The 20,953-nt window shown below is 46.2% G+C and overlaps 1 protein-coding gene across 1 annotated transcript in view; it reads left to right on the plus strand.

The window, feature by feature from the left end:
* Window positions 1–15,971: 15,971 nt before the first annotated feature.
* The window catches only part of TOP1 (DNA topoisomerase I), a 91,204-nt gene continuing 86,222 nt past the window's right edge, over window positions 15,972–20,953 (plus strand). Inside the window, exons 1-2 of the mRNA XM_038572316.1 lie at window positions 15,972–16,268; window positions 16,617–16,641. Coding sequence (XP_038428244.1) covers window positions 16,236–16,268; window positions 16,617–16,641 — 58 coding nt within the window. The 5' untranslated portion in view covers window positions 15,972–16,235. The remainder of the gene's footprint in view (window positions 16,269–16,616; window positions 16,642–20,953) is intronic.

Raw genomic sequence — 20,953 nt, forward strand, 5'->3', positions numbered from 1 at the left:
TATTCCCCCATATAATCAATTTAAAGTTATGGATGTTTAATTTTCTTTTTGTACTAAGACTTCAAAATCTGTATATTTTATATTCACAGCACGTCTCTGTTTGGACTAGCCACATTTCAAGTGTTTGATATTCCCACGTGCTGGTGGCTGCCAGATTGGACAGTGCAGTTTTTGGAGGATGCCTAAAGCTAATTGGCCTGTGTCCTGTTCTATGGGACACTAATCCTGAGAAATATTCATAGGCATTCTATAGAAAAAGGATTCTAAGTCAAATAAGTCTTGAAAACATTGACAAAGTGAAATAGGATTTCTATGCTTCAGAACCTCCCAGAGTCTTATCCGAGCTAAAGTAAGATGTGATACGAGAAACAGACCAAAGAGTATATAGAATTTACCCAACTCATTTGAGCTCAGAGCTCTATTTTCATAAAGTATTTCTGGGGATTAGCATCCACTAGAATGTTCTTTGGTAAATGTTAGTTTAGCCACCTCCCTGACTCAATAAATACCAGGGTCCCTACAGAAAGAATTCAGGATGCTGGAAGCCCACCTCATGCACCTCTGAGCCTGGCACAGAGAAAGCACCCAAAGCCTGATTATTGAATTAACTAACTCTGGGAGGCTACAGAAGATAGGGCTAGAATCCATGATCAAAAATTTATAGCATATTTGAGCTCAAACAAGAAAGTTTTCCAGGGGTGTGTGTGTGTGTGTGTGTGTGTGTGTGTGTGAGTGTGTGTGTGTGTGTGTTTAAATAGTTTAAAAACTAATTTGTCCGGGGGCACCTGAGTAGCTCAGTGGGTTGGGTGTCTGCCTTTGGCTCAGGTTGTGATCCTAGGGTTCTGGGATGGAGTACCACATTGGGCTTCCCTCGAGGAGTCTGCTTCTCCCTCTGCCTATGTCTCTGCCTTTCTCTCTGTGTCTCTCATGAATAAATAAATAAATAAAATCTAAAAAACAAAACCTAATTTGTCTGATCTGCCTGGAAAATGCAATAAATAGTTTTAGGAGATCATGATTTCTCCACCACTAGGAGTGATCAAGGCTGGAGTTCTGGAGCACAGAGTGTTTTCTAGAGTCTCTAATTTCACTCCTTCAGAACTAAACAGAAAAAAAGAAAAAGAATAGCAGTGGGCATGAGAATTTGAACTATAGAGAAAGTGATCAGATGCACATGCAGACATGTGTTAGGCCCTTTGTTAAGAACATACTTTGAGATTCCAGAGCCCCAATAGAAGGTCAGTTTATAGCTAAAGGCCCTTAGAGGCTACAGGCCCTTGGTTCAATTCAGAAGATTTTTTTTTTAAAGATTGATTGATTGATTGATTGATTGATTGATTTATAGGGGATGGGAGAGGCAGAGAGAGAGGGAGAGAGAGAATCCCAAGCAGACTCCCTGCTAAGGGTGAAGTAAAATGCAGGGCTTCATTGCACAACTCTGAAATCATGAACTGAGCCGGAATCAAAAATCAGATGCTTACCTGACTGAGCCACCCAGGTGCCCCTCAATTCAGAAGATTCTTGATCCATTTGGCATATAGTTGACATCTGGTCAGTCACTAACTGAATTGATCAATCCTCAATCAATCAAAATATGTGCCGCAGGGTAAACAAGAAGATGGTCCACTTCTTTTAAAATTGCTTTTGGGGGAAAAAATTAAAAAATAAAAAATAGAAAAAAAATTGCTTTTGGGGGATCCCTGGGTGGCTCAGCGATTTAGTGCCTGCCTTTGGCCCAGGGTGGTCCTGGAGTCCCTGGATTGGGTCCCTCATTGGGCTCCCTGCATGGAGCCTGCTTCTCCCTCTGCCTGTGTCTCTGCCTCTCTCTCTCTCTCTCTCTCTCTGTCTCTCTCTATGTGTCTCTCATGAATAAATAAATAAAATCTTTAAAAATAAATAAATAAAATTGCTTTTGTGTGGGACTCCTGGGTGGCTCAGTTAGTTAAGCATCTGACTCTTGGGATCCCTGGGTGGCGCAGCAGTTTGGCGCCTGCCTTTGGCCCAGGGTGCGATCCTGGAGACCCGGGATCAAATCCCACGTCGGGCTCCCAGTGCATGGAGCCTGCTTCTCCCTCTGCCTATGTCTCTGCCTCTCTCTCTCTCTCTCTGTGACTATCATAAATAAATAAAAATTTTTAAAAAAGTATCTGACTCTTGATTACAGCTCAGGTCACGATCTCAGGGTTGTGAGATCAAGCCCTGCATCGGGCTCTGCACTCAGTGTGGTGTCTGCTTGAGATTCTCTCCTTCTCCTGCCTATCCCTACCTCCTACCCCCATGCACGCTCTCACTCTCTCTCTCTCAAATAAATAAACAAAATCTAAAAAATATGATTGCTTTTGTAGACAAGACCAGGCAAGACCAATGTGTGCTATTAGAAGTCATCAGGACAGTGGTTACCTTAGGTTAATGATAGGAAGTACTAAGGGGGTGTGGGGTGCTAGCAAATTGTTTCTTGATTAGGTGGAGGTTACACAGATGTTCAGTCAGTGAAAATTCGGCCAAGCTGCATAGTTTTGATATGTGCACTTATTTGTATGTAGACTGCATTTTGATGAACAGTTTTAGAAATTGCTTTTGTGATGATATACTACTTTATCACACTAAGAACAAAAGTGTGACTATGATTAACACAACTAAAATTATCCAGCTGTTCTAAGATTTGAGCTGAGGAGGAAGATGTTAATCAACAGCCAGGTGTTTCTCGGGTAGGGTCTGAACAACATTTTTGCTGGCTCAGCAGGCAGCTGGATGCTAGCCATGCTGGAGACTCTTAGCCATCCATAGACAGGTAGCAGATGGATTCAGATCAATCATCTTAAAGTCTCCAAGTTGCTATCAATAGGATACCTGGAAGAACCTGGAAGCTAGGGCCTTTATAGATTGGGTTCAGTGTCCCCATGCCAAGCACGGGCCTGGTACAAAGTTGGTGATCAACTACATATGCCCTCCCTTCCTCTTACCTGGATTTTGGGTGTGGCAGTCCCAGAAGTGCCAAGGCCTTCTGTCAGAAGTGGCTGTAGTGTCCCATTTAGGGCCAGCAAAGATCACAGAGACTGGCACAGCTGGGCTGAGAGTGGGAGGGGAAATGAAACTTTTTTCATGGCTCACATGTGCTCAAACAACTGCAAAAAAGCCACCTGTGGTCAGTTGAAGCCGTGGATGGATAGGGGAGAGAGAGGGAGTTTCAGAGGATTGGGGGAAGTGATAAAAAAAAAAAAAAAAGTGCATTTCAGGTGGTAAAGATGTGGAGGTAAAAAACCAGAAACCAAAACTAACCATGCAGCAGTTAACAAAAACATGCAACACATCATGGGGTGGGGGGTGGAGGTAGGCTTCATATGGTGGAGATAGGGGAGGTCAAAGTAAAGAGCAGTTTATAATAAATAGGAAACACCATGGGGCAGAGGAAAGAAACCATAGACTTAGAGCTCAGTGGGGTGGGGTGGGGGGGAGATTGGCAAACTATATGACCAAGCAATTCTCTCATCTGGAAAGATAGGACAATAATAGTTCCTTCCCCTTGGGGTTGTTGAGAGGGTGAAATTGGGTGATGCATGAAAAATGTTCAAATCTTGTAGCTGCTGTTAATAACAATAATGGTATTGATAATAATATGGTAGGGAGAAGTTTCTGCTTCTGAAAGGAGACTGGGTAGATTGATTTGGAAGCCAACGACAACCAGAAATCTAGAGGGGAGGGGAGAAGGAAAAAGAGATCATCTAGAGGAGGAGTTCTTAATTGGGATGTACTTGAACACCCATACAAAATGCTGCATTTAGGAATATACGTGTTTTTTGGAAGGAGAGAGCCTATAGCCTACATCAGTTTCTTTTTTTTTTTTTAAGATTTTATTTATTTATTCATGAGAGACACAGAGAATGAAGCAGAGACATAGATAGAGGGAAAAGCGGGCTCCATGCAGGAAGCCTGATGTGGGACTCAATCCTGGGACTCCAGGATCACACCCTGAGCCAAAGGCAGATGCTCAACTGCTGAGCTACCCAGGCGTCCCCCACATCAGTTTCTGAAAGGCGTCTATGACACCTCCCCCACATTTAAGAATTACTGATCTTTGGGACACCTGGGTGGCTCAGCGGTTTGGCGCCTGCCTTCGGCCCAGGGCGTAATTCTGGAGACCCGGGATGGAGTCCTGCGTCGGGCTCCCTGCATGGAGCCTGCTTCTCTCTCTCTGCCTGTGTCTCTGCCTCTCTCTCTGTATCTCTCATGAATAAATAAATAGAATCTTTAAAATATATATATCTTCTTTTAAAAAAAGAATTACTGATCTTAGAGAATGGGAAGCAGGTGGGAGAAGAGGCCCACAATCATCCACGGATGGAGCGAGCCATCTCCATGAAGCTAAGACATGGGTTTGGGGGATGGAGGAGAGTCTAGAAAGAAGAGGCAAAGGAGAGACTCAGAGAAAACCTACTGAACTCACAGTGGGGTGGGGGTAGGGTAGGTAGTTGGCTCAGTTACCCCCGTGGCCTGGAGAAGGTTTGCAGAGGCTGTTGGCTGAAGGCTGGGTGAGTGGATGGATGGGCAGGCAGCCCAACCCAGCAGCTGAAGTTGGGGAAAATTGTGTGGCAGACTGCAGATGTAGAGGGTAGGAGGTGGAACAAAGAGAGCTTGACCATGTGTCTAGGGAACTGCAGAGGGATTGAGTGGAGAAATACTTTCCATTTGCCTGGTGTGATGGGGAAAAACTGTCAGCTAGTGTACAGTGTTCTCCATCTGAAATACTTCTGGTTCTGTGGTTAAGGATGTGCAAGACAGGCACTCTTCCATGGGAAGGGAACTTAGCTGTTCCGTAGCTGTCTTAGGGATATCCCAGGGTAGAGTGGGGTGAGTAGAGACCTTGCGATCTGACAGTTGAGGGTTTGTGTCCTGATTTCATTCATTCATTCATTCATTCATTCATGCAACAAATATTTCTTAAGCATCTACTATGTGCCCAGTGCTCTACTAGGTGCTAGAGATGCAAAAATGATTAAGAGATGGTCCTTGACCTCCAATGCCTTACATCTGTCCAAGGAAATGGTCCATGACAGTGCAGAATGATAGGTACTAGGGACATGCACAGGTTGCTATGGGAACAGGGAGGAAGGACACTCATACTTCTCCAAGCTTCTGTCTCCTTATCTGCAAAATGATAATCATGTTGCTCACTACAAGGAGTTTCCTGGCACATTCCAGGCCCCTGTTTGACACGTGCCAGGAGCTCATTGCAGCCCAGGATTAATTAATTTATTCAACAAATATTAATTGAGTACCCTATGTGTGCCAGGCACTGCTGTAGATGCTAGACATTCAGTACTAAATTACACAAACAAAAAATCCCTGCCTTTGTCAAGATTATATTCTAGGAGGAAAAAACAATAAGCAAGTGAGTAAAATATTTGGTAGTTTAAATGGTGACAAGTGCCTTGGTAACAAAGAAAGTAGAGATTAAAAGTGAGGAAGTGATGAGAGGAGGGGGTTGTGATTTTAAACAGAGTAGTCAGAAAAAGTCTCACTGAAAAGGAAATTCTTTACTAAGGATCTGAAAGAGGTGGGCAGTAGGCCTTGGTGATTTCTGGGGGAAGGATGTTGAGAGCAGAAAGATCCTCAACTGCACAGGTGATGAGGTGGGAGGGTGAGTAGTATGTGATAGGTGTTGCAAGCAGGCCAGTGTGCCTGGAGAGGGATGGTCAAGGTGAAGGGCACTAGCGGATGTGGTCAGGGGGCTTATGGAGGAAGGCAGGCGGGGTAGGGCATTGGGGGCCAATGTAAGGTTTTTGGCTTCTATCCAGAGTGAGATGGGAGCCACTGGAGAGGTTTGAGCTTTGCAATGACAGGCTCTCACATTTTAAGAGAATCCTTGATCTGAGGATGTTCCACGGAAAGACAATGTGGAGGCTGGGAAACCAGTTTGGAGGCTCTGGCACTAAGCCAGGTGGTGATGACGAAGGTTCAGCTAAAGTGGAAGCAGAGGGAATGGGGAGAGATGTGTAGCATCTGGATATTTGAAGGGAGTGTCCACTCGATTTGTTGACAGATCAGAGATGGGAGTAGGTGGGTAAGAGAAAGTCAAGGGTGACTCCGAAGGCTTGGTCTGAACCATTAACTGTGATGAGGGAGACCCAGGGTGGGACAAATGTGGGAAGAAAGATAGGAGTTGGATTTGAGGTGTGTGTTTAAGAAGCCCATTGGAAATCCAAACAGCGATGCTGGGTATGCTGCTGGATAGGCAAGTCCAAGGTGGGGCGGGGCACAAGGTCCTGATTACAGGTATGAACTTAGGACTTCTCTGTAGGTAATTGCTATTTAAAGCCAAAGGAATGGGTGAGATAGTGAGAGAAGGAAGGGAAGAGGTGTGAGGATCAAGTTCAGGGGTCTTTCAACATTCAGCAAGGGTGGCCTCTCTCGCTTTTAAGGTGACATTCTGTAAGGCTGGACATTCTGTAAGGTTTTGTGCAAATATTTTCCTGACATGCTGCCTCTCAGTTCTGAAAACACATGCTCCCCAGAAATGGAAAAGTCTGAAGAGGAAAAAAAAAAAATCAGTTTGAAATAGATTATGTTGCCATTTCCCCCCAGGCTCAGGGTTGGTAGAGACAGTTAGAGCTTTCTGCCAGTTTCTGCCAATCAAAACTTTGAGGTGGGGCTCCAATGGAAGAGTCTACCTGGCTTCCCAGCGCCAAGGACCACCTTATAAAGCTCCCAGAACACTGTCTTGTGATTGATGCTTTATTTACACATCTCCTCTTGACTGTGCTTCCTCTAGGCCATCACAGAACTACCAGAGCCTAGCACCAAACAGGTACCTGGAAAACTTAGTAGAACTTTATGGCATCATCATAGAAACAGAGAAGCAACAGTCCATCCCCTGAGCTGTGGGTATCTTTCTCTAGCTCTATCACCAGAGCTGGTATCCAGCAGACCACTTCCTCAGTACCTGCAACAGAGTCCTGGAAAGGCACGACTGGACCCTGCCAGGAGGAGAATATCCCCAGGGACTTGGATGAGCCATCCTGAAAAACGAGTTCTCTGAGTCAATCCTCCAGTGAGTTCTGGTGGGAATGGCTCCAGAATATTGAAGGTGAGGTTTGAAGCAGCCTATAGCTTCTGAGAGGCAAAAAGAAGGTGTCTCCTCCAAAGGGACCTGCCTCCTTATCTCACCCAGAAAGATAAGGAGGCATATCAGTTTCACTTGTGCTAGCACTTTGTCAAAGGGGTTGGGAATGATTCAAAAGACCCTGAACTGGAAAACAACAGACTCTTTTATTAGTAATAGGTATGTAGTGCGCATCATAAAACAGACTAACAGGGGCATCTGTGTGGTTCAGTTGGTTAAGCGTTCAACTCTTGGTTTCTGCTCAGGTCATGATCTCAGGGTCCTGAGACTGAGCCCCGTGTTGGGCTCAGCACAGTCATCTTGAGTTTCTTTCCTCCTCCTGCTCCCTCCCTCTTTGCTCCTCCCCTGTGCTCTCTCAAACAACCAAATAAACAAAAAAACAAACAAAACCCCTCTTAACCTCAGGTTATTCTAATTACTGCATTAGGTTCCTCCTCCTGTTTATAGCTAAACCTCTTGAACAACTTGTCTAAACTTGCCATGCTCTACTTCCTCATCTTCTATTCACTTCCTAACTCAGGCACATCCCTAAAATAAGGCTTTTCTTCTAGGCTCTTCCTGGCCCTCCCAGATGATCTCATCTAGTCTAATGACCTCAGGTATCATCTCTATGCTGACACTCTTCTGAATTCCAAACCCATATATCCAAACGCCTACTAGACATCTTGACTTGGCTAACCTTAGAGTGAATGTACAAAGCTGAACTCATCATCTTTCTCCCAAACCATTTCACCCCCAAGTGTTCCCTGCCTTTGTGAATGACATCTCCATCCATATCCTTGATATACCCCCTCTGCCTTTCTCTTACATATAGTCAATTGTTGATACAACAATCTTCTGTCATGAATATCCCTCAAGTACATACACTTCTCTTTGTCCTCATGGCCTTTTGGATGGAAACTATCATCAACATCATTTTTGCCTAGATGACAATATCAACCTTCTTACTATGGTTTTAAAAGCCTCCAATCTTGGCTACTTCAAATCCATTTTTAAAAATGTATTTATTTATTCATGAGAGACAGAGAGAGAGACAGAGACAGAGAGAGGCAGACATATGCAGAGGGAGAAGTAGGCTCCCTGCAGGGAGGCCGATGTGGGATTCAATCGGGGGACTCCAGGATCACACCCTGAGCCAAAGGCAAGTGCTCAACTGCTAAGTACCCAGGCATCCCTCAAATCCATTTTTTATATTGTAGGTAATATTTCCTAAAATGCACATTGACTATGTCCCTCTGTTGCTTAAAACTCATCAGTGATTCCCCATAGCTCTCAGGATAAATTCCAAACTCCTTAACCAACGCAAAACCCCCTGCATGAGTTGGGCCTTGCTTACACCTCCAGTCTCATCTCTCATCACTCTGCCAGACTCTGTTCCTCAGCCACCCTGAATCATCAAAAGCTCCTCCAGTGAACCATACTCTGCCTAATTTCCAAGTCTTTGCCCACCTGTTCCTCAGTCTCTAGTGCTTATCTCCACTTGCTTTTTTTATCCTCCCTAACCTTCACTTGATCAACTTCTGTTCCCACCTTCAGGCCTCAGTTTAAATGTTTCCACTGAGAAGCCTTGCCTGTCTCCTCAATACTGGGATGACAGCTCCTCTAAAGGGCTCCTAGAGCAAACATACTGTACTTTAACCCCAAATCACTTATCGTAGTAGATGGCAATTACTTGGCCTCTTGTCTGTCCCAGTTACCAGGCCCTGAGGGCAGGGACTACATTGTCTAGTTCATGGCTAAATCTCTAGCAGTAGGCAAAGGAACTGACTTGTAGTTGGAGTGTGTGTGTGTGTGTGTGTGTGTGTGTGTGTGTGTGTGTGTGAGACAGAGACAGAGACAGAGACAGAGATGCAGTGAAGGGGCAGGTGACATGAGGATCGTGGGGAATGAGAGACAAATAATTATAGGTCTCGGCCAATTCTCAGAGGATGTGGGGTGGGGGTGGGAGGACAGTATCAATTCAAGAGGCTCCCAGGCTTTGAGCCTGTACAAGTGGGAGCAGGTGGAACTATTCCACCAAGCAGTGACCATAGAAGGGAAAGGTAGGTTCAGGGAAAAGTTGAACTCAGGAGCAGGGGACTGTGAGGGCTATCCAGCATGCAATAGGCAGATGGGCAGATTTTTCTGTAGCTCCAAAAAGAAGTCAAGACTAGAGACACCCACTTGAGAGGCTATCTACAGAAGTCGATATGGAATCTGTAAAGCTTCTAGGAGGAGGGTGTAGGAGAGAGAAGTTTGATAGCAGAAGCCTTGGGGATGTTTACAATGCACTGGGTGATGAGGAAGAGGTCAGAAAGTGACATTTGCAGAGATAGGAGGACAACCAAGAGAATTCGTGGTTACTGGAGCCAGAGGGAATGGGCCCAGAAAATGTGCCCATCCATTTCACTGAGTGCTGCAAGGAAGTAGATGAAAATAAGGCTATACTTGTTTTTTTTTTTTTTTTTTTAATAAGGCTATACTATTTAGAAAGTAGGAATTCTACAATTAGGATGGAAGTCAGATCCACAGCGTTGAAGGGATGGGAAACAAGGCAGGAATGGATTTCCAGCTTGATTTTTGGGGCACCTCGGTGGCTCAGTCAGTTAAATGTCCCACTCTTGATTTCAGCTCAGGTCGTGATCTCATGGTAATGGGATCTCCCCCTGAGTCAGGCTCCATGCTCAGTGGGGAGTCTGCTCAAGATTATCTCTCTCTGCCTCTTCCTCTACCCCTACCCCCACTCACATGCTCACTCTCTCTCTCAAATAAACAAATAAATCTTAAAAAAACCTTGACTTGGGCTAAGCTGTCACCTATTGGTTTTTTTTTTAAGGATTTTAAAAATTAACTTACTTATTTATTTATTTATTTATTTATTTATTTATTTATTTATTATGCAGAGAGAGAGAGAGGCAGAGAGAGAAGCAGGCTCCCTGCAGGGAGCCTGATGCAGGACTTGATCCCAGGATCATGACCTAAGTAAGCCAAAGGCAGGAACTCAACCACTGAGCCACCCAGGTACCCCTCACTTGCTGGTTATTAAGTGAGGCTGCTACTTTTGTTCCTTCTCTCAGAGAGTCATGCCAAGTCAGTCTGAGGTTTCTCTCGCTCCCAGAATTTTCCAATAACTCCCAGAGCCTGGGTTTCTGCCTCTTTGCTTCCTCACACCTGCCATTCCTGGGTTGGAGGCAGCTGGCCCTGAGCAGCCACAGGACGTCCCAGCAGGCACACCCTGTGAGAGGGAACATCGGAGAGAGTCACCATCACAACTTCTTCTTAGGCTATCCCCTTGTGTCAGTCTGCATCTTCACAGTCCTTCCAAGTGATCTGCCATGATTTTTTTTAATATATTACTTTTTAAAATTTTTATTTATTTATGATAGTCACATAGAGAGAGAGGCAGAGACATAGGCAGAGGGAGAAGCAGGCTCTATGCACCAGGAGCCCGACGTGGGACTCAATCCTGGATCTCCAGGATCGCACCCTGGGCCAAAGGCAGGCACCAAACCACTGTGCCACCCAGGGATCCCTGATCTGCCATGATTAATGAAGCTTCTGAAGCACCTGCAACGGGCTCACCTGGCCTCCTGACCTGACTGTCTCCAGGGCCAGCTCTGCCAGACTTTCCCCACTCTGCTGCCCCTGGTTGTTCTCATGCCTGCCCATTCTGAAGTGGCTCTGCAGTCACTGGGAGAGGCCTCTCCACCTTCCCAGCCTCCTCCCCTGGTGTATTTCATGTGCACCCTTTGCTTCATTCTGACCACAGCTACTCTCAGGCTTATGACTCTCTACCTCTGCATAGCTTGCTTTTCTGGCTGCAATACCTTCCCTTCTATTCCACAGGCCAGCCCCTCCTTCCCCTTCCCCTCATCTTTCAGGAATGGCACCCAACTGGAAGCCTTTCATAACATTACCCCTACCACCACCCTGGTGAGGTGGATGTGCTTCCTCCACCCAAGCATCCCCATAGCAACTGGTGGCTGGCCCCCCTCTTCCCTGTTCTTCCCTGTACCTTATGGTAACAGTTGGGGAATATGTCTGTCTCATTATCAGACTAGGATCTCCTCCAAAATGAGGATTAGGTCTTATTAATATCTTTATTCCCAGGGTATAGTGAATTCCTATCTACTACGAAGTCCCTACTCCTACATTCTTCATGGCATAGTGGTTGAATGCATAAATGTCCTCATCACAGAATGGATGTCTTCTAGAGGAAGATAAAGGGAGTACATGAAAGCGGACTCTCCTCTTCATCCCGAGCCACATGGCCAGGCTCCTACATTCTTATTGCTGTCCTATCATTCTGTGGCTCAAAGGTTGCCAGTTTTCCTGTTAGTTCTTTTCTTTTTATTCCACAAATCTCGACCTTTGCTGAGCCTCTACCAGCAGGCAGAGGTGTTTCTGGTTGGTACTGGGACTGCTAGCCTAAGTCTCCTTTCTGGGAGATTGTCAAGCAGACTCTTCTCTGAGGGTGTCCAAATTTCAAAAGGGTAGCAGGGCCTTAGACAAGGTGCCACAGGCAGGGAGGACTTCCAGAAGATACTGATGCCTAAGAATTGGTGGAGTTGAGACTGTGCCAACTTCCAGGGTCAAAATGCTGGGAAGGGTGTCCAGGTGCCATAACATCAGGGATCCAGAGCTGGGGCCAAAGGATGACAGAAGCCGTGACAGTGCCCAGAAGTTGAATGTAGGTTAGGACTGAGTATTACTCAGGGTTCTTGGTCTTAAGTGACTTATTGGAGCCTAACTGAGCAAAAGGGGGAATTTATTCAAAAGTGCAGGTATGGAAAAAAAAAAAAAAGTACAGGTATGGGAGTAAAATGAGGCCTGAGGAGATAGGAGGAACCAGAGTCCTGAATTCCATCAGGGTCTTCTCTTCTCCTCCTCCTTTTCTTCCCCTTCCCGGGGTTTCTCTGGCCCTCTTGATAGAAAATACCACCAAGACACCTCCCCAATGTATATACTATAGATCCATCCATAAGAACAGAGACCAAACCATTCTCTCCCTCCCAGTTCCAAAGTCCCAAGGAAGTTTATCAGAGTGACTCATCTTGAGTCAGCTGGGTCAAACAATTGTAGCCAGAGGGACAGCAGCATATTTATACATATGTGTACAATGTGCAGAAGGATGGTTCCCTGAAAAGCAGAGGTTGTTCAGACAATCCTATGGGTGTTCAGTTCTGGAAGCCAAGAGTTGGGGCTGAGGTGATAAGAACAATCCCAAGAGATTCAGAAGCAAATGAATGCAGGCTGGATCTTGGGTGACAACCTAGATCAGGTGGCCTGAGGTCTGGTCATTCCAAAGAGCCATGTCTCAAAATGTAGTGTGGAAGAAAGGGTTTCTGAGCCTACATACATTTTGGAAATGTTGCATGCCATGTCCTTCTCTTTAATATTCACATATATATTGCGCATATTGAACAAATCTGAGAAGTCCTATGGGAAAAGGCCCGTTTCACTTTAAATCATAACGATTTATGTATTTGTGTATAGAGCCTTTCTTTTATTGGAATATCTATAAATCATCCACCTTTCACAGTGCATACTTTGGAAACAGGCCTACAACATCAGCTGTCATCTGCTAGTTATTTTTATAGGGGTTGGGGTGGTCCGTGAGCGAGCAGTCTTGATCTAAAAGAGTGTTTCCCAAGCCTCATTTATTTGCCTATGACCTTCCTGGAGTTTGTCTTATATGTTTCCTCTGTGCTGTTGATATTTTTATTTAAATCAGATGACCAACTTTTTTTTTTTTATTGGTGTTCAATTTGCCAACATATAGAATAACACCCAGTGCTCATCCCTTCAAGTGCCCCCCTCAGCGCCCATCACCCAGTCACCCCCACCCTCTGCCCACCTCCCTTTCTACCACCCCTTGTTTGTTTCCCATAGTTAGGAGTCTCTCATGTTCTGTCTCCCTTTCTGGTATTTCCCACTCATTTTTTCTCCTTTCCCCTTTATTCCCTTTCACTATTTTTTGTATTCCCCAAATGAATGAGACCATATAATGTCTGTCCTTCTCCAATTGATTGACTTATTTCACTCAGCATAATACCCTCCAGTTCCAAGCAGGAATTGACCAACTTTTTAAAAGCCTCATCTTAAATAGTTATATCCTTAAAATCATGGATTTGATGTGGTGATTAAATATTTTTTCCTCACATACATGGAAATATATATGCAACGATCAAAGTAAAAGTGTTTGTTCATGTACTACCTATAGTCTTCTCAAGTACTAGGGGTAGATGGACCACATTTCTAGGACACTGGTTTGAGACATTCAGAGTCAGAGTGGCCATGTGGGCTTGGGCAAGTCAACCAACCTCTGTGCACTGCCAGCCGCACATGCTGGCAGAGAAATTCAGCCTGTGATAAGATGCCTGCACACCTACAGGTTTGAGTAGGTTTTGAGACCACACTTGTTATGCCATTTTGGTCTGTGACCTGTTTTTATTCCTACTCAGATTCATCCTTGGTGGGACCTGGAAATTAAATGCAGATTCTCTCTGGGCTTTGGGGGCTGGCAGTAGAGTAGTGCTAGGAGTCCCTGTTATTCCTTAAGGCAGTCCTTGAATTCTCTTGGCCTAGCTGCAACAAACAGATAGGATCAAAATGCCTCACTTGGTAGCCTGGGACTGATTCTGAGATGGGAAATCTATCAAAAGACAACATTATTAGCAAGGTGAAACTGGTTCTGGCAGATTGCTTCAGAGAAAGAACATAGCTTTGGAGTCAGGGAGACCTGAGTTTAAATCCAGAATTCTGTACTTACTGGCTGTGTGTTCTCAAAGACACACATGGCCCTGTGTTTTTTTGATAGTCTAATAACATTACACTATTATCATCATTGTCCAGAGGAGGAACCGGGCTCAGAGAAGTTAAGCAACTTGCCTGAGATTACACAGCTAATAAATAGCTGAGCAGAATTCACACGTAGGTTATTTTGACTTCATATGTGCGCTAACTACTGTATTACCCTGCTTTCATTGATTGATTGATTGCATGCCTCTTCTGTAACAATCTGTTGCTGGGTGCTGGAGGTGAAGCATCAACGGAGATAGGCCTTGGGTTCAACAGAGGAGACAGACATAAAATCACTGACTACTTCCCTTAGATCTGGGTGAGGAAAGAAGGAGTCAGAGAATGTGGGGGTGGGGGTCACTTTGAGAAAGCAATATTAAGATTGAACTTTGAAGGATTCATAAGGAGTAACGCCAAAATGTTTACAACTAGATATGACAAGAGACAGTTTCAATGGTCCATGGGTGGACACTTTCCATATTTATTTGTAAGTGATTTCACAGACATTGTTATTTTATAGATATTATTACTTAGGAGGAAGCTAAATAAAGTAGGGGATTCGTTAAAATATTAAGGGCAGCCCCGGTGGCCCAGCGGTTTAGCGGCGCCTTCAGCCCCGGGGTATGATCCTGGAGACCCGGGCTTGAGTCCCACGTGGGGCTCCCTGCATGGAGCCTGCTTCTCTCTCTGTGTCTCATGAATAAATAAATAAAATCTTAAAATAAAATATTAAGTAAAGTAGTGGAAGTGGTAATAGATATGACAAAATTCACAAAGATCACACTTGAATGATGCGGGTTATGTAGCAGGGCTCCCGTAGGTACTTTAAGAATTGTGCACTTTATACCGAGAGTGAAAGCAAGTATTGTGGGAAGGGGATGTTAGGTGGCGTGTTGAAAGGGCACTCCGGCTACTTCTGGCTAGCAGCTCGTGAGAGGGCCAGAATGGAAGCAGGGGCCGTTGTTAGGAGTGCATTGTGATAATCCACGCAAGAGATAACGCAGACTTCGACAGATGCGTGGGCAGAGGAGGTAGATGGGTTGAACAGACGCAATCAACTGGACTAATTTGAAAGGAAGGAGGAAGATGTCCAGGGTGGAGCTTTTCTAGCTGGGTGGAGGTGTTCTCTGAATCCACACGACAGCTCCAGCTCCGTGGAGGCTATTTTATCAAACTGTGTCAGGGTAAGTGACCTACAACCTCCTGCCTGACATCTACATTCGAAGAACTAAAATCTTAGAGATCAGAGCACACAACACAGTCGGCGCCCCATTAACGGCAGTTCTTTTGCCCTGTTTATCCCCAAGGTCCCATTTCCTTTGGCCCTTTGCCACCACCGTTTTTTTCAGCGTGATTCCTGGTTTACGGGAGATGCTCAATGCTACGTTCATCGAACGAACGAACGAATGAAATTAGGGCTTTTGTGACCGGGACTACACGTACCCGGCAGAAAACTGGAGCTAAACCAGACCTTTGGTTGGTTTAAAAAAAATTTTTTTTTTTTTTTTAAGAAGCGGAGTGAAAATAATCCAGCACGTTGGAAGGCCTAGACAAAGGCTAGGGCGGGAGCTCCTGCCTGCAAGGCGGCATCGGGGTCCGCTTCATGAGCGAAAAAGCGCCGGTGAAAGGTCCGGGGCCCCGAGCGCCCACGGCATTTGCAGCGGCGAGCGGGCGGCAGCAGGGCGGCTGCTCGGCCCGGGGCTCCCGCGGTCCCGCCGCGGTCCCGCCGCGGCCTTTAAAGGCCCACCACGTGGCCCGCGCCGCCGGCCGGGGTCCGGGGGCGGCGTCCGGGCTGCGCCTGCGCACTGCCTCGCAGAGGCGTACGGGGTTCCGAGAAACCGCGCGGGGAGAGCCAGGCAAGATCGCCCCGGGGGGCGGCCGTGGGAGGAGTCGGCTGCTTATGCAAATCACGGCGGCGCGCAGGGGCTTGGGGGCGGGGCCTGCGATGCAAAGCCGGGTCCGCCTTGGGAAGCGCAGGAGGGCGGGGGGGGCGGGGGGGGGCGGGCCGCGCAGCCCTCGGCCTCTTTCCGCGAGTCTCTGACGTCGCCGACGTCTCGTTTAAAAGCGGCCGCGCAGGCGCAGTGAGGCGAAATGCGAACTTAGGCTGTTACACAACTGCTGGGGTCCGCTCTCGCCGCCCGCCCGGCAGTCAGTCCGCGTCGCCGCCGCCGTCGCCGCCTCAGCCGTTCGGGGAGCGTCGGGCCCGCAGCCGCCGCCGCTTCTCCGCGCCTCCGGGAGCCTCCGGGGGCCCCCGTCCGCCCGCACAGGCCGGCCCCGACCGTCTGCGTCTCCTCGGCGCCCTTCGCCGCCCGCCGCGCTCGCCGCTCCGGCCGACATGAGTGGGGACCATCTGCACAACGATTCCCAGGTACGGCTCGGCCGGGTCCTCCTGGCGCCCCGGCCCCGCCCCGCGACCCCCCGCGACCCCCGCGACCCCCGGCGCGGGCCCGGCCGCCTTGACAGGCCGGAGCCCCCGGCCAGGGGCGGGCGGCCGGCGGGGCTGGGCGCGCTAGGCCGCGGGCGGAAGCCGCCGAGTTAGGGACGGCGGGGGGCTGCCCCTTACGGCCGACCCCGGGGCCCCTCCCTCCTCCTCCTCCTCCTCATCCTCATCCTCATCCTCGGGCGCGGGCTGGGCTAGGCCCCCGGCCCCGCGCGCTCGCCGCCCGCGGGCCGGGGGGAGCCCGTTTGTTCATACTGCCTCCTTTTCTCCCTCCAGATTGAAGCGGATTTCCGACTGAATGGTGAGTGTGCCCCCCGCCCCGACCCCGGGGGCCCCGGCGCCGGCCGCCCAGCCCGCGCCGGGCCGGAGCCGGGCAGAGGACAGACATGGCGTCCCAGAGACTAAGTCCCGGCTCCTCGCTCACCGGCCCCATTGTTCCCATCGGGCCGCCTCTGGACCCCCTTTCCGGGGACCCCAGCCCCCCCAGACCGCGGCCTTCCCAAGAGGGGGCAACGGAGACCCGGGGTCGCCCGCCGCCGGCCTTCGGGCAGCCTTTGTCGGCCCGGATTCCTCCCGGGAAAGTCGCCTTGTCGACAGTCGGGACTTAGTCTCTGCGCCATTTTCTTTTTCTCCTCTCCTTTCTGTGCCTGTGTGTCTCTTTCTCTCCCTCCCTCGGCTCCTTCCTTGAGCTGCCCAGAAAGAGCTTTCTGCAGAGCAAAGCCGTGGAAATCACAGACCTCACCGGGGAGGGAAGGGTGGGAGACTGAATGGCTACTATTTTTTTTCCCCAAGGAGAACTTTATTTTGGGGGGTTATTGCCTTTCTGCTTCTCGTTTGTTTCCTTTTCTGTTTCCAGAATGAAAGCTACCCTTCGGCAACTGTTGATTTGGGGGGCGGAGGGGGGCGGGCGGCGGCGGCGGTGGTGGCGGCGGCGGTGGTGGTGGGGGGGAGGAGAAGGTGAAGGGTGGGGGTGTAAGAATTTTATGATGGGAATTACGGTCCTAAAACTAAAGCCACCCTTTGTGGAGTTTTTCATATTTTGAGGTTGTTTTTCCCCCAAGTTGTGTTCTTTGCAAAGGTAGTACTAGTACCTCCCTTCACAAAGTTTGCAAGTTCTCCGTGGGCCCCTCCAAAGTAAACGTTGGACTCGGGCATATAGATTTAAAAAAAAAATTTTTTTTAAGTATTTCTGACTAGAACTTTTCGTGATGGCTGAGGTTCCTAATGCAGTGTTTTGTTTCTCTTTTCTTGGTTTTTGTTGTTGGGTTTTTTTTTTTTTTTGGCTTTTTTGTTTTTATTTTATTTTATTTATTTATTTATTTTTAAGAACCTCAGTTTAGTGTACTTGTCAGGAGAAAAGGTTGTGGAGCATCTCATCTGGACCTGGTGTGTTGGCCTTTTCTTTCGGGCCATGGGAAAGAAAAAAAGATTTTATTTATTGAAACAAAGAGTAGTCCGCATCCACCCTTGTTTCCTGTTCTTTTTTCAGGAGCCGCTGTTTTTCAGGAACCAAGAGCTAGCTTGCTTTTCCTAGATCTTTATGCTTTTGACCCCTTTTCAGCCATATCAAGGCATTTATTCTTTGAGTATTTCCACTTCAGTTATTCAATGAAGATTCCCCCAATAAAAAGCTCACCCTGCGGGCTTTTCAACAATCTTATTGAAGGAGAAGGTACCCTCTGTTGTGTGCTGGGAATTCCCACTGATTCTGATGGTACATAATCCTGCTCAATTGAGTTCGGGTTCCGGGAACCTCTCCAATGGGAGAAGCTGATGAGTAGATTTTCTGATGTTGTAATCAGCAGTCCATCGTGTTAGCCTGCTCTATTGAGAGCAGCCTTATGTTCAGATTTGTAGTGGGGCATCTAGCAAGAGATGTGATTCTGCAAGGAAGGGTTGTAGGTTAAATTAAAGTAGCATTTCTTGAGCACCTAATATGTGCGAAACACTGTGTAATGCTAGATCTGAACCTTGGGTCACAATGCTTCTCTCGCCCTCAATCCCGTCTGCTGGGAGAGACATAATTAGTTAATTATAAGGTAGGTGCGGAGGTATATGTATACTCAAAATGCTTTGAGAAACTAGGAGAATTAATTTTGTCTGGGGGTGGGGAAATTTCTTAGAGGAGGTGACTTCTGAGCTGAGTGTTGTGCAAGACTAGGTGCTGAGTGTCAGGGGTTGGAGTATTTCTTAACTAGTGTTTAGCTAACCTATCAGGATTTTGAAGGGGCGAGGAGTCCTCTGCAGTTCAGAAAACCGCAGAGGTATAAATGTTTCCTTGGGATGTGGAAGCAAAGAAAGGATGTGGCAGATGAGGATGTAAGGAGTCCTTTTGACCTCTCTTGGAGGAAGGTAGGAGCTTAACACAGAAAAAAGTGTTCTTTTGACTTTAAGATTGGGCTGAGTAGGTTGTGTATTTAGCAATGAAGCAAAGTTTAGTCCTTTCTCCTCAGAAAGTTAATCTCCATGGATCTCACTTAAATTATGCAAAGGAACGATTGAATATGTGATGATTGTGGGCTGGGTAAATTATTGATCTTTAATGCCATTTTTATAGATACCAAAGGAAACTGAGTATATTGACTTTTAGAATGTGATCACTTGTGATTGCAGTAATTGTTCATATTTATTGAATGCTTACTGTCTGCCTGGCATGACGGATCTCAGCTCTTTTCATGGATCATCTAATTTAATTCTTGGAAGAACCCTATGAGTTAAGGTACTATTATCTCCATTTTATAGATGAGGAAACTGAGGCTTAGGTATGTTTACTAGCTTGCCCACAGGCAGTGAGTCTAGCGTTCCAAAGCTTCCAAGCTTAAGTATGCTATATATATGATGGCAGTATGACAAAATTAAAAACTGCACATCTCTACTTTCTTACCGAGATGAAAAATGTGGGAGGGAAGGATTTGATAGTTTGTCATTTGCTTACTTTTTAACTAAACCTACTCCTTCTAGAGAAAAAGCACTTTAACTGCCTCCTCACCATCCTAAGTGTCTGACACTGCAGTAATTATCTTTGTAAATATTGTCTAGAAGAAAGATGTAGCGTTAGTAACTGTGTGCTTGTTGTATTAAGTAATAGCCTGGTAACTAGTGATTGATTTATTTAACTATGAAAGACAGGTTTTAAAAAACAAAAATCAGTGTTTAATTATACTTGGACATATTGTTATTGATCTTTGTATTAAGAAGAGTTTGCTTAAGCATGATCTTAAGTGGACTTAACCCGACTTACAGATTAACTGTACAAATTCATATATACAAACCTCCCTCATTCTACCTGCCTTCATTCCTTAAGATCTAAAAGATTTTTTGCCCTTTGAAGCTCTTTCTTTACAATAGTTAAAACTGTTGGTGTTCATTGGGAATTTAAAATGTTCTGGCCCATATGCAACTGCTGGGGAAATCTTATTTGTGAAGTGCATTTATACTTGAAATACTGGTGATGAGCTGGGAGTTTCAGGAGCAGAAACCATAACCTTTTACCTAATGTTTTACTTACCTTTTTCCTTTCTAAGTGTTGGTAGCACTAACTATAGTGGGGCTGAGTCATTTTTACAGTACTGTGCAGTCTGCCAAGCTATCTGTAGAGTTGATAATGGTAACGTCACTTTGGGGGTTAGTGATCTTCTGCTGTTTCAAGGACTTGGAGTTTTTGCCTATCTGCTTTGGATTTGTGGGGTTCCTCCCTCGCTGGGATGAGCAGAGTATAATGCTTGATCCTATCAGTGACTGATTAGTCTTAAGTAATGTTGTATGGGGTCATAGTTTGACATCTTGTCCTGTTGATTGGTTTAGCTTAATGGATACAGATTGTATGGGGGATTTATTTATTTAAAATTTTTTATTTATGTATTCATGAGAGACAGAGGCAGAGACACAGGCAGAGGGAGGAGGAGGCTCCATGCAGGGAGCCTGATGTGGGACTGGATCCCAGGACTCCAGGATCACGTCCTGGGCCGTAAGAAGGCAGGCAGGCAGGCGCTGAGCCACCCAGGGATCCCCTGTATGGGGGAATTAAATATAAATTGTTTCTGATGCTAACAGAGTTGTATTTCTATGCTTTAGTTGCAGGTTGAGGTGGGTGGTGCTAAGACTGATGGTATGGCTATCTGGAAATACCCCTCACGTTTTAAAACTGGAAACTGATGGCACCTTCAAATGAAATCTGGTGCATATATCTGCTTAATCCAGAAACACTTACGCATTGGACTCTGGTGTTTTCTTTCCTTCTCCTACAACCAAACTCCTTGGGGCACCTTTTCAGAATTAGTGACTACTGTGGAATCTTTATATTACACTTAGACACAAAACAAAGTTGCTTTTTAGGCTACTAGCATATCAGAACTCCCAAACAAATTTTAGATTCTACTGTTTCTGATAAAACTAGAAAATCCAGGAGTTATTAAAGGAATCAGAAATACTAAATAGTTTGAAAGGTGAAAACTAGGTAATATTGACCATCTCTAGCTCATAATTTTCTTTGGTAAGTAGATAAAATGGAAAACAAACCCAGAGTCAGTCCCCAAATCTCACTTTAGCCAATAGTAGCAAAAAAAAAAAAAAAAGAATTGTTTTGCTTTTTTCCTTTAACATCAGCATAAAAA

Source organism: Canis lupus, chromosome 24 (assembly GCF_011100685.1).
Source record: "Canis lupus familiaris isolate Mischka breed German Shepherd chromosome 24, alternate assembly UU_Cfam_GSD_1.0, whole genome shotgun sequence".
Classification (NCBI taxonomy): domain Eukaryota; kingdom Metazoa; phylum Chordata; class Mammalia; order Carnivora; family Canidae; genus Canis; species Canis lupus.